This window comes from Artemia franciscana, chromosome 21 (assembly GCF_032884065.1).
Source record: "Artemia franciscana chromosome 21, ASM3288406v1, whole genome shotgun sequence".
NCBI lineage: Eukaryota > Metazoa > Arthropoda > Branchiopoda > Anostraca > Artemiidae > Artemia > Artemia franciscana.
The window spans coordinates 29868310-29886216 of NC_088883.1; the positions used below are offsets into that span (position 1 = coordinate 29868310).

The 17907-nt window shown below is 35.4% G+C and overlaps 1 protein-coding gene across 4 annotated transcripts in view; it reads right to left on the bottom strand.

Annotated features, from left to right (window-relative positions):
- The window catches only part of LOC136040842 (uncharacterized), a 291726-nt gene that overhangs the window by 154492 nt on the left and 119327 nt on the right, over nucleotides 1-17907 (bottom strand). For all 4 annotated transcript variants that reach the window (XM_065725200.1, XM_065725197.1, XM_065725199.1 and 1 more), the window contains exons 7-8: nucleotides 13738-14028; nucleotides 4256-4477 (exon numbers count right to left, since the gene is read on the bottom strand). In XM_065725200.1, coding sequence (XP_065581272.1) covers nucleotides 4256-4477; nucleotides 13738-14028 — 513 coding nt within the window. The remainder of the gene's footprint in view (nucleotides 1-4255; nucleotides 4478-13737; nucleotides 14029-17907) is intronic.

The following is a 17907-nucleotide window of genomic DNA, read 5'->3' on the forward strand; positions in this document are numbered from 1 at the left end:
CGAAACTTCGGAAATTATTTCTTAGAGAACGAAGCAACTTGGTATATAGAACACTTCACTTCTTCTTGCATACTTTTCATAGCACTACTCGATAAAAATATAAGAAACATCAAAATCGAAAATTTGAGAAAAATTCCAAAAAAAATCGGAACGAGATGGACTTTTCCGGAATTATTTCCGGGAAATCTGCAAGAGCTACGGAATTTTGTGCTCCGGTTCTCGAAGAGACAAATAAAAGTTCTACATGAGTTCAGCATAACTGTATTTCTAACAAGTTTATTTCCGAAGCTAGGGTCGTCTTAACTTGACGCCAAACATCGAACGCACAGTTTCTAAGAAAAAAACCATTTTTTTTTTTTTATGGAAAACTGTTAGAAATTTTAGGAACTTCTCTGGAACTTTTTTACTCTGTTTCACGTTTCCCTTCCCTCTGAAAAATCTCACATTTTTAACTCTTACCACTTCGGAGCTACAGGTCGCTGATCACGGTGAAAAAACAAAACAAAAAAAACTACGAAAGCAGTAGTGTTGCTCCGCAACACATTGAAAGAAGTATTAATAATAGTAACAGTAATAGTGGTATGAGTAGAAGCAGTATCATTAGTGTGCAAATATTTCCTTGTGTTTAATTCAGCATCCCTCACAACAAGCCCTGTTAGTTTCAACTTCACACACCAAACTGTTCCTAAGATATTGTTGTTGCATCATTTTGACAACCTGTATATAGACGGCGTGTTGTGATTCAGTTCACCTCCCCCTTCAAAATTCTTTCAAAATTTCGCCTTTATACCCTTAGGCATAGTAGTAATAGTAGTCATAGTAGCAATATTGATATTACTGGTAACAGTATTGAATAGCATAGTACTGCTAGCAGCAGTATTATCAACATATTGCCTTTTGGTCAGTAGAACATCCCTCTCCATCGAGTCCTAGAAGTTTCAACTTAATAACAACTAGCCGTTGCTATGACATGAAAAAAAAACAAGCGACGTCATTACGTGAATTGCGGGTGGTACCTTGAGTGAAAATCAAAATTTTCTTAGGTCCTTTAACATGACTTCTTACAAAAAAAGCAAATTTTTTTAGTGAAACACTAACATCATTTGCACTCTTATCTAAAAGCTGGTACGTTTTACCGCTGGATAGACAAAAAAAAACCTGTACTTATGATCATTCCTTTTTTTTCCTTACTCAAGTGTCATTTGATGTTGCGTCACTACTTTTCCTTTCAAAAAGCTAAATTGTAATTATAAGAAAATATATTTACCAATCGCCAGCTTTAAGGGACTTCCCCCGGGCCATTAGGTGTGTCCTCAGGTGGCGATAAAGGAACGGCCTATAGATATGTAGGGTACCTCCATAGGAGGCACCAACCAAGCGGGACCTTGTCCCTGGGGGACCATAATAGAAAGTGGGGCGCCCTTACCCGGGCCATAAATACAGGTGGAGGAGGAAGAAGGCTCCACAAATTTATACTCAACAGGGCCCACCGGCGTGTTCACGTACACACGGCCCGTGAGTTACAAACCATTTCTCAGTAATGGGTTAAATTGCATGGTGACGCAGAACACCATCGTGGGAGGATCCTCTATAGGAGGACAACTGCGGCAGGGCGTAAGATCCAGATCTATGGACAAAGGACTGCCTTGACCTTTTCGAGGTACCTACAAAACTAGGGACCTTGCGATCAACTGTATATCCCACTTGAAGAGTGTCGCTCATCAAGGAAATTATAGCCTAGTAGACGACATTGCATTCACACGGAATTCTGATTAATGGATAATTGTTCTGGGCTTGGTCTGTTTTGACGGGCGTTTTCAGGCTGAACAACCTATCCCTAGCTAATTTATCTACTGGGCTGCCTCTCCGTAGAAGCAGAATTTTTTTTAGTCATGAATATATAATGAGTCGGAGGTAATAGGCTTAAGACTGTAGGTATAGGATTTCGACATTTGTAGATAGAAGAGCATCGCCAAGTGCTGAAAACCATGTTGTGACCAAGATGGGCCCAGGATTGCACAAGGCCTCCATTCATACTGGAGGTCCCTGGGACTTCTTGCTGTCCGGTTCTAAGCCGGCTTAACCACTTCGGTGCAGACTTGATAAGATATGTGATCCCCATCCTGCACTGGTATCCGGGATCATTGCTTTTCCTGGGGCCAAAATAATTTCAATGACTTAAAGAACATGAAAATTGGAACTTGGAATGTTAAGACGTCAAAAAATTACTATCATATCGACATTTTGACTGACAAATTCAGACGATTTTAACTGGACCTATTAGCAGTTTCAGAAAGTCACATCCATGGGGGAGGAAACATAAAATTAGGTGATGTAGAATTTGTTTACCCAGGTTGGAAGCATGGTGTACATAGACACGAAGTAGGCCTTATGATGAATCATGAAGGTGCTGAGTCTTATTTAGGCTGGGAAAGTATTAATAATATAATACTAATTTCTCGAGCCGTCCTGGCCGAGTGGGTTGGTGCGCTGGATTCGGGATCCCTTGTCTGAGAGGACGCGGGTTCGAATTCCAGTGTACCCAATTCTTCAGTTTGGGACGGGGGTCAGTGGCGTGACTCGCAAGCTTAGCCAAAGTCGACCCAGCTCTAAATGGGTACCTGGAGAAATCTGGGGAAGGTAAACAGGAAGGGTGTGCGAATGCAGAGGTTGGCTGGCCCCCAACCCCCCATTGCACTTCCTGGCTGAAGGGCCAAGAAACGGAGATCAGCACCGCCGGTACGGACTGTAAAGTCTAATGCCGTATCCTTTACCTTTTTTTTTTACTAATTGCTTATAGTATGACCAAAAAGTTCAGGGTAACAGTTATAGTTACCCTGTAGCACCGACTGACGGAGGTACTCAGATGAATTTTACTTACAGTTTCAGGAGCAAATAGACAGGGTCCCAACTAGCGATATGATGTCTTTACAAGGAGATTTTAACGCCAAGGTCGGTAGAAATAGGGATAGGTGGTAACCTTTTTTTATGTAAATTTGGTGTAGGAAGAGAAAACAGTAATGACTACAGACATGTGGAATTTTGTAGGTATAATAGTCGAATTTTAGCCAACACGGTGTTTGGTCATAAAATGGACCATAAGTTAGAATGCTATTCATGTGATGGTAAGAAAGCAAACCTTATTGACTATTTTATTGTAAACCAAAGACTGCCAGGATCAAACAGTTCGTGGTAACGAATTTTAATTAAAAAACACAATTTGGATCCCAATCGATATATCAAAAGAATCACGACTCGGCATCAGTCCAAAAACAATTAAGTGAAAAAGATATATCCACAGGTAAGTTCCCGATAAGCACAATTATGAAATGATCCGCACTGGCTGAATATACGCAATAAGAATAAATAATAAATTATCTTTGAATGGTGTAAGAAATTCAGTAATTTGCAATTAATTGCAAGTAATCCAAGCATTTCAATGCACGACTCCGGTAGTTCTAAATACTAGCTCAGAGCCACAATCCATAAATAATCCTTAAGCCGTAATCCCATATAAGTTCATAAATTTATCTAACAAGTTTCAATTACAAGTTCAAAAGTATTTCACTCGTTATTGATTCCGAACAGGTACAGAGTTAATCCGGCTTAAATTCAATTAATTGTTAACTGGTCAAATACAAAAAGAGAATATACAATGTAATTAAAATCAGAATGGGTCGAAACAGGAGGAAACTGAAAAATTTGGCAGGAGAAAATTTATCTTGAAACTCAATTTGTATCTTCAAATTTTTATTGTTATTTTTTATAATTTTTATTATCTCTTTAGAAAGATTTTAACCTTAAAACAGAAACGGCCATAGCTATCAAAATAAAAATAAAAAATATGAGAAGATAGCCACTGATTATAGTTTCACGAGGTTTCTTTTAGAATCATGCCCATCCCCATTATCGTACAGCTTAGTATTGGGGGTATAACAACTAAGGCCAGTAAGGCATAAGGTCATAGGATAGTATAGCTAAGTTATAAGGTCGGTATAATGACTAACTAAAACTAGAGAGATCTAACATCTATTCCTCAAAGGGTGGAGAAATTCGAGGTTTACACCCGTCTTTCTTAATACATTATTCAAAAATTACATACAAGGAGGAGCTTGTCTGTCATTCCATTGCTAGAAAGTCGTAAATTTATCTATCTGAGAATCCCCCCCACTCCCTTTGGCTTGAGCCTCCTCCCTAAAAAGAAAGTTTTCAGCACAGCTCTGTGCGTCACTCGATAAATTTCAGAAATACTTACCATTTTTTTTGTGAATCAGAACTTTTTTCCCACTGATCATCTCGATTTCAGCACCATCTACAAAATCTGTGCTATACAGACGACTAGACACTGTATGATCCATTAGGAATTGTTTTCTAAGGACTTCATTTGCTTTCAACTCATCCAAAATATCTTCAGATAGAGATCTGTTAATTGCTTCGTCAGTTGGAGCAAAGAAACTGTACCTTATCATGGAAAAATCTGAAAAATACAATTATTGTCAGCTAAAGTTTCTTAAATAATAGGTCAAACAGGGATAAATTCTCATAAGAAACAAGTGGAAAAGCCGTAAAAAATACTGAATATTTTGGTCAAACATTGCTGCTGATGATGGTCACTCCAGACGTGGCCAAAATATTCAGCCTCTTTTTATTGTTTTCATTGTGTAATAAACGAGTTTATCCCTATTTGAATTGTTGTTTATCATCATGAAAAGGCACCCCCGTCCCAAACCAAATAACCAGTCACGCCAGGAATCAAACCCCTGACTCTTGGACAAAGGATTCCGAATCTATAATGCCGGCTAAGCTAGAACGGTGTCCAGGCCGAGTTCTATTATGTGTCCATTTGAAGCTCAGGCTAAGCAACTATTAAGATTGTCATTTGTTTCCCAAATATCCTTAGAAGAAGAGTTGAAAATTATTGGGTGAAAACAATTGGACTCTTAAAGGATAGCTGATGTATATTAATAAACATTTCTCTGATATAACACAAAAAAATTGGAAATATCATGCATTTGTAGGAGTAAATGAGCTTCTTTCAAACCCGACTTCGGGTTTTTAGAATCCCACAGCTTTTTAGAATTTTAGAATTTTAGGTTTTTTAGAATCCCTCGGCTTTTTAGAATCCCACAGGGTTGAAACTTCCATTAGAAATTTATTATTACAGATCAAGAGAAAAATCAATAGATATTGATTGGTGAAACACAGAATATAATGTGTTAACTCCCCCCCCCCCACCCAGAACCCGGGAGAAGGGATGTATCTTATGCCTTGGGGGCGTATAAAACTTTTACAGAAGGCGTGATCGAATAAACCTCGGAGCGGACTCAAATGATAATAATTTGAAAAGTTCAATTCCCTTTTTAAGATTCAAAAGTAATCCAACGGCAACTAGCCCACCCCAACCCTTTTCCCCCAAATGTGTTCGATCGAACTTTTATATAGCCATTTTGTTCGGAATAGACCAAAGATCATATAAGAAAAACTCCAGGGATAAAACAGCTTTATGGAAGGGATGGTCGTATAAACTGTGGAGGGGGCTCATTTGATTGTAAATCAGAATTCATAGAGCTTTTTTGAGAATCAAGAGGGATTGAAGGGCAATATGCGTCAGACATTTAGAGAATTTTCCTTATGGAGGAAGGTTGGTAACTCAAAAAAATTTGTTTTTAGGCTACTGACGATTTAAGCATGCTAGATGAAAGGGTGACCAAAATGAATTAATTTTTATATGTTTTGCGAGTTCAGGGTGCTAGAATAGGTTTGACAATAAATGATAAAAAGACTAAGTCACTAAGTCTGGGAATAAGTAAAGATGAAAAGGTAAAAAGTCTCCTGGAGTTAGATTATGCTGACGATTTAAGCATCCTAGATGAAAGTGTGAGCAAAATGAATGAACTTTTAGAGGTTTTGCGAGTTCAGGGTACTGGAACATATTTGAAAATAAATGTTAAGAAGACTAAGTCACTAAGGTTAGGAACAAATGAAGATGAAAACGCTGGGCAACGAAATGATTGATTAGGTGAAAAGTTTCACTTACCTTGGCAGTATTATTAGTAAAGATGGTGGGAGCAGTAAAGATGTTAAAAGGAGAATAGCCAAGGCTCTGGGTGTTGTTTCACAGTTGAAAAAAAAGCTTAGAAAAATAGGAAGGTAAATGTGCAACCCAAATTAGAATATTAGAAGCTACAAGGGATGACAATTGTCAATTGTGGCTCTGAAGCATGGCACTCTGAGAATCAGATGCAGATTTGATAGATGTTTACCAGAGAAATTGCCTGCTAATTGTTCTGGATACCCGGCTTACTGACCGTATTTCAAACAGTAGGTTGTATAAAGGCTACAAAGGCTGTAATGAGAAAAAGGTTGAGATGGCTAGGGCACGTTCTGTGGATGAAAGATGATAGATTGGTAAAGAATGTCCATGTCAGCGAAGCGTATGGCTAAGCAAAAAGCAGGTCGTCCGCGGTTGGGGTGGGAGGATATCATAAAGAAAGATTTGAAGGAAATGGGAACTTCCTGGGAGGGTGTAAAGAGAGAGGCTTTGAATAGATTGGGATGGAGGAGAAGCGTGTTGGCCTCAGGCGGCATGGTGCCGTGGCGAGTTGTTAGTAGCGTTTGTTCAATATTTCATTTTTTTAAATTTGTATATACTAATTTAGAAAAATATTGTATATAGATTGAGGGTGTCTAACTGCCACTGAGTAGTTGCAACTAAAATCAAAACAGGTGGAATTGAATATTGTAAAATATTATAAGAGATATTTAATATCATTAAAATATAATAATAAAAGTAATAAGATGAGTGAAATTGGATTTTAATCTTACCTAAGAGGACAAAAATTTTTCTCCAATGTATATCCAAAAAAAGAAAAAATGCTAGGATCCGTCTTAGGTCTGTTCATATCTGAAAACTGTAATTTTTCTTTTGAATGTTTAAGAATTATGAGGTTTCTAATCCTTGGTTCCAATTAATAGATAATTTATTAGACCACATTACTTTTCCATTTACGAAAAATTAAGAGAATAACATGAAGTGTTTTAGAATAAGAGTTATGTTTATTTGTTTTGTTTTTTAGTTTTTTTTTTCTTTCTCCTATGTGTTTAATTGTAGTTTTTCTTAAAATAGTCTTATTTAAAAATAAATTTTTCCCTTAAATTTTCTTTCTTTCGAGAAAGGTTCCCAAATGTGGAGCCAAAATATTCGGATTTTTTATTTTCTAATGTTTTGTTGTTAAGATTTTTTTTCCTTTTGTTCTTTGTCACTGTTTTATTGAAATACAATCCCTGTTATCTCTTAATTCACCTATTGATTCGATTTTTTAACACAAAACGGGTTACTTGCTGCCGAAAACCCAAAAAAATATTGTGACAAATTTAAACACTAAATGCATAGGGATAGGCTAAATAAAGCTCTAGGAGCCAAGAAAAATATTCAAGGGGCTAACCTATATTAGCCTAGGCTAGTTATGCCTAACTAAAATTATAATTCTTTTCTTGCATGTTCATTTCCATTGGAAAATCCCCTAGGTGCTGAGGATTAAAATTTTCGATTAAAACGACATGACCCTCAGATATTAGCTTTCTATTCAGCGTAAGGATGCGATTTTCAATGGTTCAGTAGAAATACTTTAACGCAATAGCACACAAATTTTCTGCAAAATAGAGGAAATTTGTTGGTCCACCCAAAAACGGTTGTTTTCGCGTGAAATCGCACAATTAGAAATATAGTAAGACAGTGCCATATTGTTTTTGGTGATTCCAAAATGGTAAAGGTAAAGGTAAAGGATACGGCATTAGACTTTACAGTCCCTACCGGCGGTGCTGATCTCCGTTTCTTGGCCCTTCAGCCAGGAAGTGCAATGGAGGGTTGGGGGGCCAGCCATCCTGTGCTTTCGCACACCCTTCCTGTTTACCTTCCCCAGATTTCTCCAGGTACCCATTTAGAGCTGGGTTGACTCTGGCTAAGCTTACAGAGTCACGCCACTGACCCCCGTCCCAACTGCAGAATTGGATAAACTGGGATTCGAGCCCGCGTCCCTCTCAGACAAAGGATCCCGAATGCAGCGCACCAACCAACTCGGCCAGGACGGCTCAAAGTCTCACGCTCTACCAACTGAGCTAATAAGAGACCAATAGTAAAATTTTAAAAAGATTTCTATTTGTAAAAATTCAATTATTAATCGAAATCCGAAAGAGAACTTCGGATCCTGAAAGATCCGGATTCGGATTCCGAAATCCAAAAGACAAAGAAAGAGAAAATTCATTCCGAAAGACAACTACACTTTCAAACAAAAACTATGCCTTTTCAAACTGCTTAATCTGCATGTGTTTAGCTTACCTTATGCTGACCCCCCCCCCCCCTCTTAACTAGATCCAAACAGCGTCAAGCTATTTTGTGGCATATATTCCAATATATCTATCACCGAATTTTTATCCTATGTTTCTTTTTTTTATTTTATACACACCAGAAACTGCCTGACTGTTTTCTCATTAAAAATTGAACTTCCAATTTTATTTATTTTTTAAATATGCATGGTTATGTAATTCCTCTTAAAATAATCAAACAATCACACTTCATTATCATTGGTACTTTAAAATACCAAATTTTGTCAAAATTATGTCAACACATGTCAAAATTACACGAAATCAAGCCAAATTAGCCAGCACTATCTAGTAATAAAATTTCATAGATGACACTAAACATTACTGCTAGCTACAAAGGCAGTAGAAATAATATTGGAGCATACCCTAGTGATCAGTGGCATCTTTTTTTTTAGTAGGGGGGAGGGAGAGATCATTTGCCCCTCAATAATTTGGAGAAAATATATAATTCATTAAATAGGTTTAAAACTGTTTGTCGTTTTAAGCTTTAAATTCGCTCTTTACTTCGACCAGATAATTTTTTAATTAATCCCCGCTCGTTTTCATTGTAAAAAACGCGAAATAGTGGTCCATTGCGGTTCCTCATTAATATTAATACAAACATACCGTCTTTGAAGTCTTATCATCAAGGAAATAGGTCATTCACTTCTTCTACAAGTTCAGCGTAACACCAACCAGGGATAATTTTGCTCCTTTTAGGAGGTCTAGCGCTTAAAATTCATTATAGTGAGAAACAAGTTCGACTGTTTTCAATATCCGAATTAGAGTATGGCATGTTAATTTTGGGTTTTAAACTAGATCAAGCAATTATTTGATACTCGATCTAGGCTATCCCATAGGGCAGTGCCGAAGGAATTCAGACCTACAGAGATCTAAGAACCTAAAATCCCGAGTATTGAATCGTAATACGGTGTTATTGCTATAGAAACTAGTTCCATTGGCACCACTCACGGGGGGGGGGGGGTATTTTCCTCCTGGATTTTCCTAATCCCTTGATTTCAAAAATAAATTTTTATTTGATATTTTCATGGAAAAAAAAGAAAAAAATTATTGCCCTCATTAAATTTTTTATAAGTATAGAATTGAGGCAGTTGAGACGAAAATATGTTAAAAAAATTCTTAGACCTATTTCATAATGTTTAAAATAATTGTAGTTGACACAATTTGACTGCAACTACACTATAGTTTAACCACATCCCCCGCCCAAGTATTCAAATATATAACCCGAATCATATATCTTAAGTGTATTTTGTCATGCGTCATTCTTTTTTTCAGCCCGTGAAATCAAATAAAAAAGATATTAAATATTTAAGATATTAAAGAAAAATATTAAATAAAAAAGCAGTATTTTTTTAAACAAAATTACACGTTGTGGGTGTCATAATGAAATTTGGGAAATCACTACTAACCAAACGAGAAACACCGATCCATACTTCCACCATCCAGATCAATCAGCAGACATACTAGGCATTACAAAAAACTCGAACCGTACGAACAGATTGCCGTACGAACAGATTCGCAAACTCCTCTGTACCATATTTCGTAAGAGCAATTAACAAGTGAATTGAAAGTTGCACCATATTTCATAAGTGTATCTCATTAGTGACCATTTTGTGATTGTAAAAGTAGCGTAATTTAGCGTTCATTTTTGAGTGCTAAGATAGCTGTTTCAATAAACGAATACGAAATTTGGTGGGGGTTGCAATAGTTCCATATGATCCAGCGCAAGAGTTGTTCAAAAATAGGGTGTTTTATCCTGTTATTGATGTTCTAACGACAGAGATTGAAAGTAGACTAGAAGTGAACAGGTTGAATGTTTTGACCAGTTTAAGTGTATGGCTAGGTGCAAACGAAATGAACAAAGACAGTTTGAGCTTTATGTCTAAACATCATTAGTTCGATTTTGAACACTGAATGTCTGAGCTGCAGTGTTTTCACAGGAAAACAAAAACATTTTAGAAAGAGCATCTGTTTTTTTCTGAAAAACGCTTGAAATATGTGTTTTCCTCTGATATTCGATCTATTTCAACAGTACTTAGCTATTCCCATGAATTTTGCGTCGTGTGAATGATCTTTTTCTTGCCTTCAATGGTTAAAAACGTACTGCCACAACACATTGGGCAAGAAAGATTATTTTCACTTGCATTGTTGGTAATTGATAGAGAAAACATAGACGACTAAAATTTTTGTAACAAGTCTGTGTGTATTATAGGTTTATTTTATAAGTAAATTCGCCTAATTTTGAAATATCATAAAATTTGTGTTGCAATATAATATTAGACTTTGAATTTTATGTAACAAAACTTGGAATTATCCTGTATATTTGTTTTTGCTTTATGTGGCCCGCATATTTCAATGCTATTTATTAATATCAAGCAGCGAACCCACTACCAAATCAAATTTAATAAAAAGTCAAAATAATGTTTCAATGAATCAATGAATACGCATAGTAAAAGTTTAGCACAAAAAATTAATTTTACAGAGTCGAAATCTGTTCAAAATTGCGTGCAACTGAATAGCACAATCCCTGGGGCTGTTAGAATGGTCCTTGGATCAACTATAATATAGGGCATTCTTTGCTGGGATGGGAGGTTTGGGAAGAGAATGGAAATAGGTTCTGCAGCATTAGTGGTTAAGCCTGGTGAAAAAAAACCGAATGTTGACGAAATTGACCTTAGCCTAAATAAAAGCTTTTTTAAACAATTACTACTGTCACCTGCAGCAACTTATTGCTGATAAACTTAGTAAAAACGTACTACTTGATCAAAAGTACTTAATTTTATTTTTAATGTGTGTTTATTATTTATTATATATTGTGTAATATTCAGAATTCAACCTGATAGCGTCTTCAGTAAATGGTAACTTTTCTTAAGTAGCGCTTGAATAAAATTCTTGCCTTCCCCCCCCCCCCTAATAAAAATACTGGCACTACGCTTCTGATAATGATAGTTTAATAGAGACAAGAGTTAGAAAATAAAAAACAAAGAATTACTAGGTGAATTTATTTTAGTTTTTGACGTACCGAAAAACACATTTGATAAAAATGATAGCGAGTGATATTCTTGGACTTTGGTATTGCTTGAAAAAATTCTTAGAGTTATTTTTTGTAGCTGATTTATTTCTTGAGTTGATTAACTAATCAACTCCAAATAGAATAAAAATGTGTCAAAACACATAATTTTTAATTGCTGATAGAAAAGTGTCTATTAGTGAAATAAAGATTGTAAGATATCAGCTGGGAATTTGAAGTTTTAATAACACGGCAGTTTTTTTTCTGATTAACTCACTCATTAACTTTGATCCCTTCTTCCCTTCGCTTGATCCGGAAATTCCTTCCTTAAGTTCGGAAATTCGCCTTTTGGCGAAATCTGTCGAGCTTCTTGAGAAATTTGGAATTTTCGTTCCAACCTCATAGGTAGACCCGAAACATTTCTTTTAAAGAATTTTTTTCTCTTTTGTTCTCTTTTTTAAATTTTATTCTTATGTTCAAGATGACACTCCAACCCAACAAAATACTCCAACCATTAGGTCGAGCAACTGAACGTTTCACGTTGAGTTACTCAACAATCCGTTATTTTTCAAATCGTGAGAAGAAATAAGCTTAAAAAAATATTGACAAACGATTCTTCGATTTAAGAATTGCTTCACACTTTATTAGAACTAAGATTATTAAAATAAATAAATATTTTTTTCTCAAATTTCTTCTCTCATTTCTGCGTCTGTTTTGTAATTCTTTTTGGTGTGCTTTCAATCGCTGTTATTGATGCTCACTGATCCATACTTTCGGATCCCTTTCTGCCCTTTTTAATCTCTCTTTTCGTCTGTTTTATGCAAGTATCTCTTTATGACTTTTGTGTTTTTACATTTTTTCGACTTTTTCTTACAAGATTTTTCATATATTTTAATTCTATTACTAAAAATGTAGTCACCATGAGTTTCCTCGCGTCAGTTTTATGACGTTTAGTAAGAAAATACTACAAAAGAATGATCAGCGTTGTCAGTTGTCATTCGACAACTGCTTATAATTATATTTTTAACGACTTTAAATATTTATATATATATATATATATATATATATATATATATATATATATATATATATATATATATATATATATATATATATATATATATATATATATATATATATATTCCGTTTGAATTTTCTGTCCCTTTAATTTTTGAGTGGCGGTTTCAGATATTTTCTATATGTTTTACAAACCTTAATTGAAACATCAAATTTAAATCACCCAATATCTTAATACCGAATTCAATTAAATTAACTATTGATAAACTTAAACTAACAAATATCTTAGACCATACTGCTTTTCCATTTACAAAAAAAAATAAGCAAAGAGAAAACGGGTTTTAATTTTGACAAAGCAGTGAATAAAAAATAAAATATAAAAACAAAACTACACTTTAACTAAAAAAAAATAGTTAAGTTTTTAACTAACACTTTTCTTTAACTAAAAAATTGCGGAATTTTTTAATTTTTTTATTTAAAGTGTAGTTTTTTTTTATATTTCATTTTTTGTTCACTGTTTTGTTGCAATTAAAACCCGTTTTTTTTTTGCTTAATTTTTCTTAAACTAACTAATAGTAGTGATTTAACGCTTAAAACATAAAACATTAACGGAGTTTTAAGTTTGAGCATTTGTTTTTAATTTGAGGTTTTTAATTTTAATTTGTTTTTGTAAGTTAAGGCCAGCGATTAGTACTATTCAAAAATATACGAGGATTGAATGAATATATTATACTTTACACTAAATGAATAAAAAATTAAAATATAAACATTTTGAAAAATACATAAATGTGTATCTGTTGAGTATGTAGGAGTCCCCTTTTCTTTCCATAAATTCCTTTTTCCTTTTTGTAAGACCTTTGTAATTCTCTTTTCGTAAAATCCTATTTATCATCCGTACATTTATTTATTCATTCATATCATTCGTAAATGTATTCGTAAATTAACGTCAGCTCGATCAAATTACTAAAAATTTAGTAACTAAGTCTGCAGATGTATGACTCACCTTTTCTCCCGAATACTCGATGAAGTATTTAACCATATGAAGTTTTTATTCAAATGCTTTTCCTCCAATCACCGTTTTAGGAGCATTTAATATGTTTCTCTGATTGATTGTTCTTTAAAGCAAATAATTGTACTAAAAAACATGAATAAAATTTATTGTTGTTGGTGTATGAATTGGTTAAACAGAATATGTCAGACGAATTGCAATTATAAATATTTTTTTTTTAATTTAATTTCTTCATTTCACTTTTATGAAAGATATTCATTTTGAGTAAATTTCAAGAAACATTTAATATACCATAAAATAAACACAGAAAAAAACTTACCCTCGTCATGGCTAGGTAAATTATCAGCAAATGCATTGGTTCCGTTCAAATATTCCACAAGTAAGTTGAAGTCATCTCTACCTTCCAGTTCAGTAAAAACATGGGAGAGAAATTGAGAGTTATACCAGGGAAATGTCACTAGTGGGGCTGTTTCTTTGTCTTTATGTACTTTTTGTAGGGAGCGAACGACTGCCGAGTTGACGAACAGTATATCACGAACAAACCAAACGTTTCCATGGGACGTCGGAGTATCACCGTCAAAGACTGGGACTCCATTCAAAGACAAAACTTCTGAAAGTTAGAACATTAATATTTAAATAATAAACATAAATATCTCCAGAAATAATTGTAGTAGAATAAATTATAATAAGTACAACCAAGAGCGTATCCAGGGTTTTTGTTCCGGGTGGGACTATTTTTAGGGGTGGAGGGAGTACGAAAACCTTAAACCGCATCAAACATTTGTTTACATACATTTTCTTACGTTTTTATTTACGTTTTCTACGAGTTAGGCAAAATTTCGGGAGTTCAAGCCCAGTACCCCCCCCCCCCCTCGCCTCCCTTGAATAAAACTTTGGGCTTAACTTAGACAAAGAAGCACCGAAACCAAAAACTGTTCAAGAATACTTAAAGGACATGGTGGCCGGCATTTATTCCCTTGAAGGAAAATACCCCCCATCCTCCGCAAAAAATACCTCAGTGGAAAATACACACTGGTAACCCCATAACCTCGTGGGAAATAATCCTCGTGGATAACAAGGGTTTCAAAATTTGAAAGTTTCATTTGAATTTTGTTTTTTTATTTTCCGTAGGGGGAAGGCATTTCGGTACTGGTGTATTATACGCCACTCACTCAAGTTTAAGCTATGTAAAACTTGAGAACAAACCGGTTTCTTCGTTTAGTTTCTATCAGCTTAGCGTCAGACAAGACAAAGACAAGCGACGGAATAGGTGGGAAATATATAATGTGGGCTATTTATTTGCATATAAGGGGAGGAGGACAGTTTGGACAGTTTGAACTCAGAAAACAATTTTTACCTCACAATATAAAGAAAAATCGTATCTAAAACATTTTGCATGCAGACCCACTATACTTTACCCCCCTCCCCCAGAAATCACTTCGTCCTCGAGTTTTATGTATCGCAAACTTGAGTGAGTGGCGTATAACATACAGTACCGGGATTTTTCATGGAGAGAGAGTCGAATTTCCCGGTATATTTAAAACCATCAGAAATTAAATTAAAAACAACAGTTTTTTCAGCTGAAAGCAAGGAGCAACATAACGCAATAACTTATATTTGTTTAAAGTTTTGATGTTGCTCCTTACTTTCAGTGGAACAAAACTTGTTGTTTTTTCAATTGGATTTGTGATCGTTAATACCGGGAAATCCGGCTCTCTCTCTCTCCATGAAAAATTCCAGTAGGTACTATTGTATTATACACTACTCAATCAAGTTTACGGTGTGTAAAACTCGAGAAAAAAACCGGTTTCTTTGTTAGTTTCTTCGATATTTTAGGATCAAATTTATATATTTTTACATTAGGGGGATGGGATCAATATTTAGAAATTTGGGGGAGTGGGCTCAATATTTGTAAATTAGGGGGGAGCGGGCCTGCATGCAAATGTGATAGGTACAATTATTTAGCTTATTATGAACTAAGGATTGTTTTCTGACTTCAAATTGTCCAAATACTTTACTCCTCCCCCACCTTATACTCCTTAGCCCAAATTATATATTTCGCATCTATTCTGTTACTTGTCTTTGTCTAGTCTCACGCTAAGCTGAAAGAAATTAACGAAGAAACTGGTTTATTCTCAAGTTTTACACAGCATAAACTTGAGTGAGGGGCGTATAATACAGAAGTACCATAATTACTTCCCCCTACGGAAAATTAAAAAAAAAAGCTCAAACGAAATCCTCAAATTTGGAAAGCCTTATTTTCAAGGGGGATTTACCATGGGGAGGGGTATTTTCCGGGGTGTAATCGCCGGATGGGGAGGGGGATAAAACACCTGGAATCATAGGAATGATGGCTTCAGTGACGTAGAAGTGACTCACACTGAATTTATGAACAACGAACAATAATCCTCTTCATACTTCGTCTACTCAAAATTCCTTAGTAAAATATTATTAAACTTATTGAGCAGAGCTAAAGTTCATCACAAATTGTTATAATAGATTCAAATTCTGCCCAAAGTCTTTATTGCAATCCAACATTTTAATCTTTGAACAGAAAAATTGAATAAATGAGGGTTACCAATCAATTTACAGGTATTGAATTGTTAAATTAAAAAAGTGATAGAATCACTTTCAGTGCCAACCAAAGCTGTGCCTACACGTTTGTTTTTGCGTCTAAGCAAACAGAGGTTCAAGGAGGGAAAGGCTCTCAGAAGATGGTGAGAGGGTGACATTTCGGAACAGGGTGATCATTTCAACCATCCGAGAACTTTCAACTGCGACTACACAGGAAGTAGTAGCTGCCACAGTTTACATCAGGCTGCAGTTCACATTGTAGTGGATGAGTCTTCTTAACTTCATCCTGGATGTAACTTATGGTCTTTTGACTGGTTGGTTCATTTTGTTTTGAGCATTCTGTCCTTAGTAAATCCTTTATATTCTAAGTTTCAGGGATTTATTCATCAAAGAAAGTCACTGACACATGAAACCGTCTGAGAATTTTGAACTGGGACCACACAGACGGTAGTGGTAACCCCAGTCCACAGTAGGCGGCACTTGGTATTGCAGCGAATGAGTTCTTAACTTCTCCAGGGTGCTAACTTTTGGTTCTAGGACTGTTCAGTTTATTCTGTTTAGAGTTTGAAGTCTTATGACCCTATTGAGTGATTTATATTCCAAGATCTAGGGAGTTATTCAGCTGAGTATTATCATCTAGGTAAGTCGAATGTCCTATACTTTGGCCTACGCCTTTTGCTTTTGCCCAGTCTCTAGGGCTCAGTTTTTCCCCTTAATAAACGGTGGCATATTGAGAGTTAATTCTCAGATGGTGGTGAGTGAATGAAATTGTTGGAGACAGTGATTGCAACTTGGGAGCATTTGAGGACTTTAAACTGTGACAGTAGCTACTGCAGCTCACAGCTGGCAACACTTTACATTGTAGCGAATAGGTTTTCTTGACTTTGTACAAGATGTTGAGTTATGGTTCCAGAACTGTTTGGTTTCTCCTGTTTTGAGTTTGGAATATTTACTCCTAGTGAGTGCCTTATATTATCCATGGACTGTGCTTCAGGAAACGGAAGCACACCTTCCCTATAAAAAAAAATCTTTGTCTGCTTTACAACGGACTTATTAAGCCTCATCTTCAATACTGTGTGACAATTTGGCAGTCAGTGTTCAAGTCACACCTGAAGAGACCATAAACGTGCGCCATAAATGTGCACTGAAAATAATTGGAGGCAAAGATCATTATCTCTTCGTTGGTTCACTCTACCGTCTGTTATGCTCAGCTCACGTTTTTAGGTTCTTCACCGGGTGACTTCCATCTACTTTCCACAATATCTTTAATTTGACATCTGAACAACATGATCAGAACACCTGATCTGCTTTTGACATTCAAGTGAGACGAACACCAACGGTGTGCTCGGATTTTTCCCTGGATGTGACTTGCACTATAGAGTGGAATATGCTTCCACAAGAGCCGAGATGTAACGGCTCACTTGGGTCTTTCAAAAATAATTTTAAAAAATATTTAGCGAAAGGTCAATTAATTTGAAGTTAAATTAGATTAAAATAAGTTTAGTATTTAAGACTTTTTTTTTTAAGTTAAATAGGAAAGGTGTTTTTGAAATTAAATTATTGGGTGTATTTTTCAAAGAAGTTGGAACCGGACGGAAGGTGAAAACTGGATAAATACGATATGGAAATTCGAAAATGCCCTTGGACAAGGATATAGAAGAGGTGTGACTGTTCACCAGAAGACCCAGTATATAAATACTTATGCTTGCCCAGTTTTATGGTATCTGCCCTTTGTTTTGCAACCGAAAAAGACACATATAAATCAAAATGTGAGTGCAATTTACTAATACATATGGAATAAAAAATTTCGACCTAAATTGAAAGCAGAAAATATGTTCATACATAGAAAGCATGGGAGGCCTTCACGTCATGCATGTGGGATATAAGATGAAAGAAATTTTCATTAGGACAATAT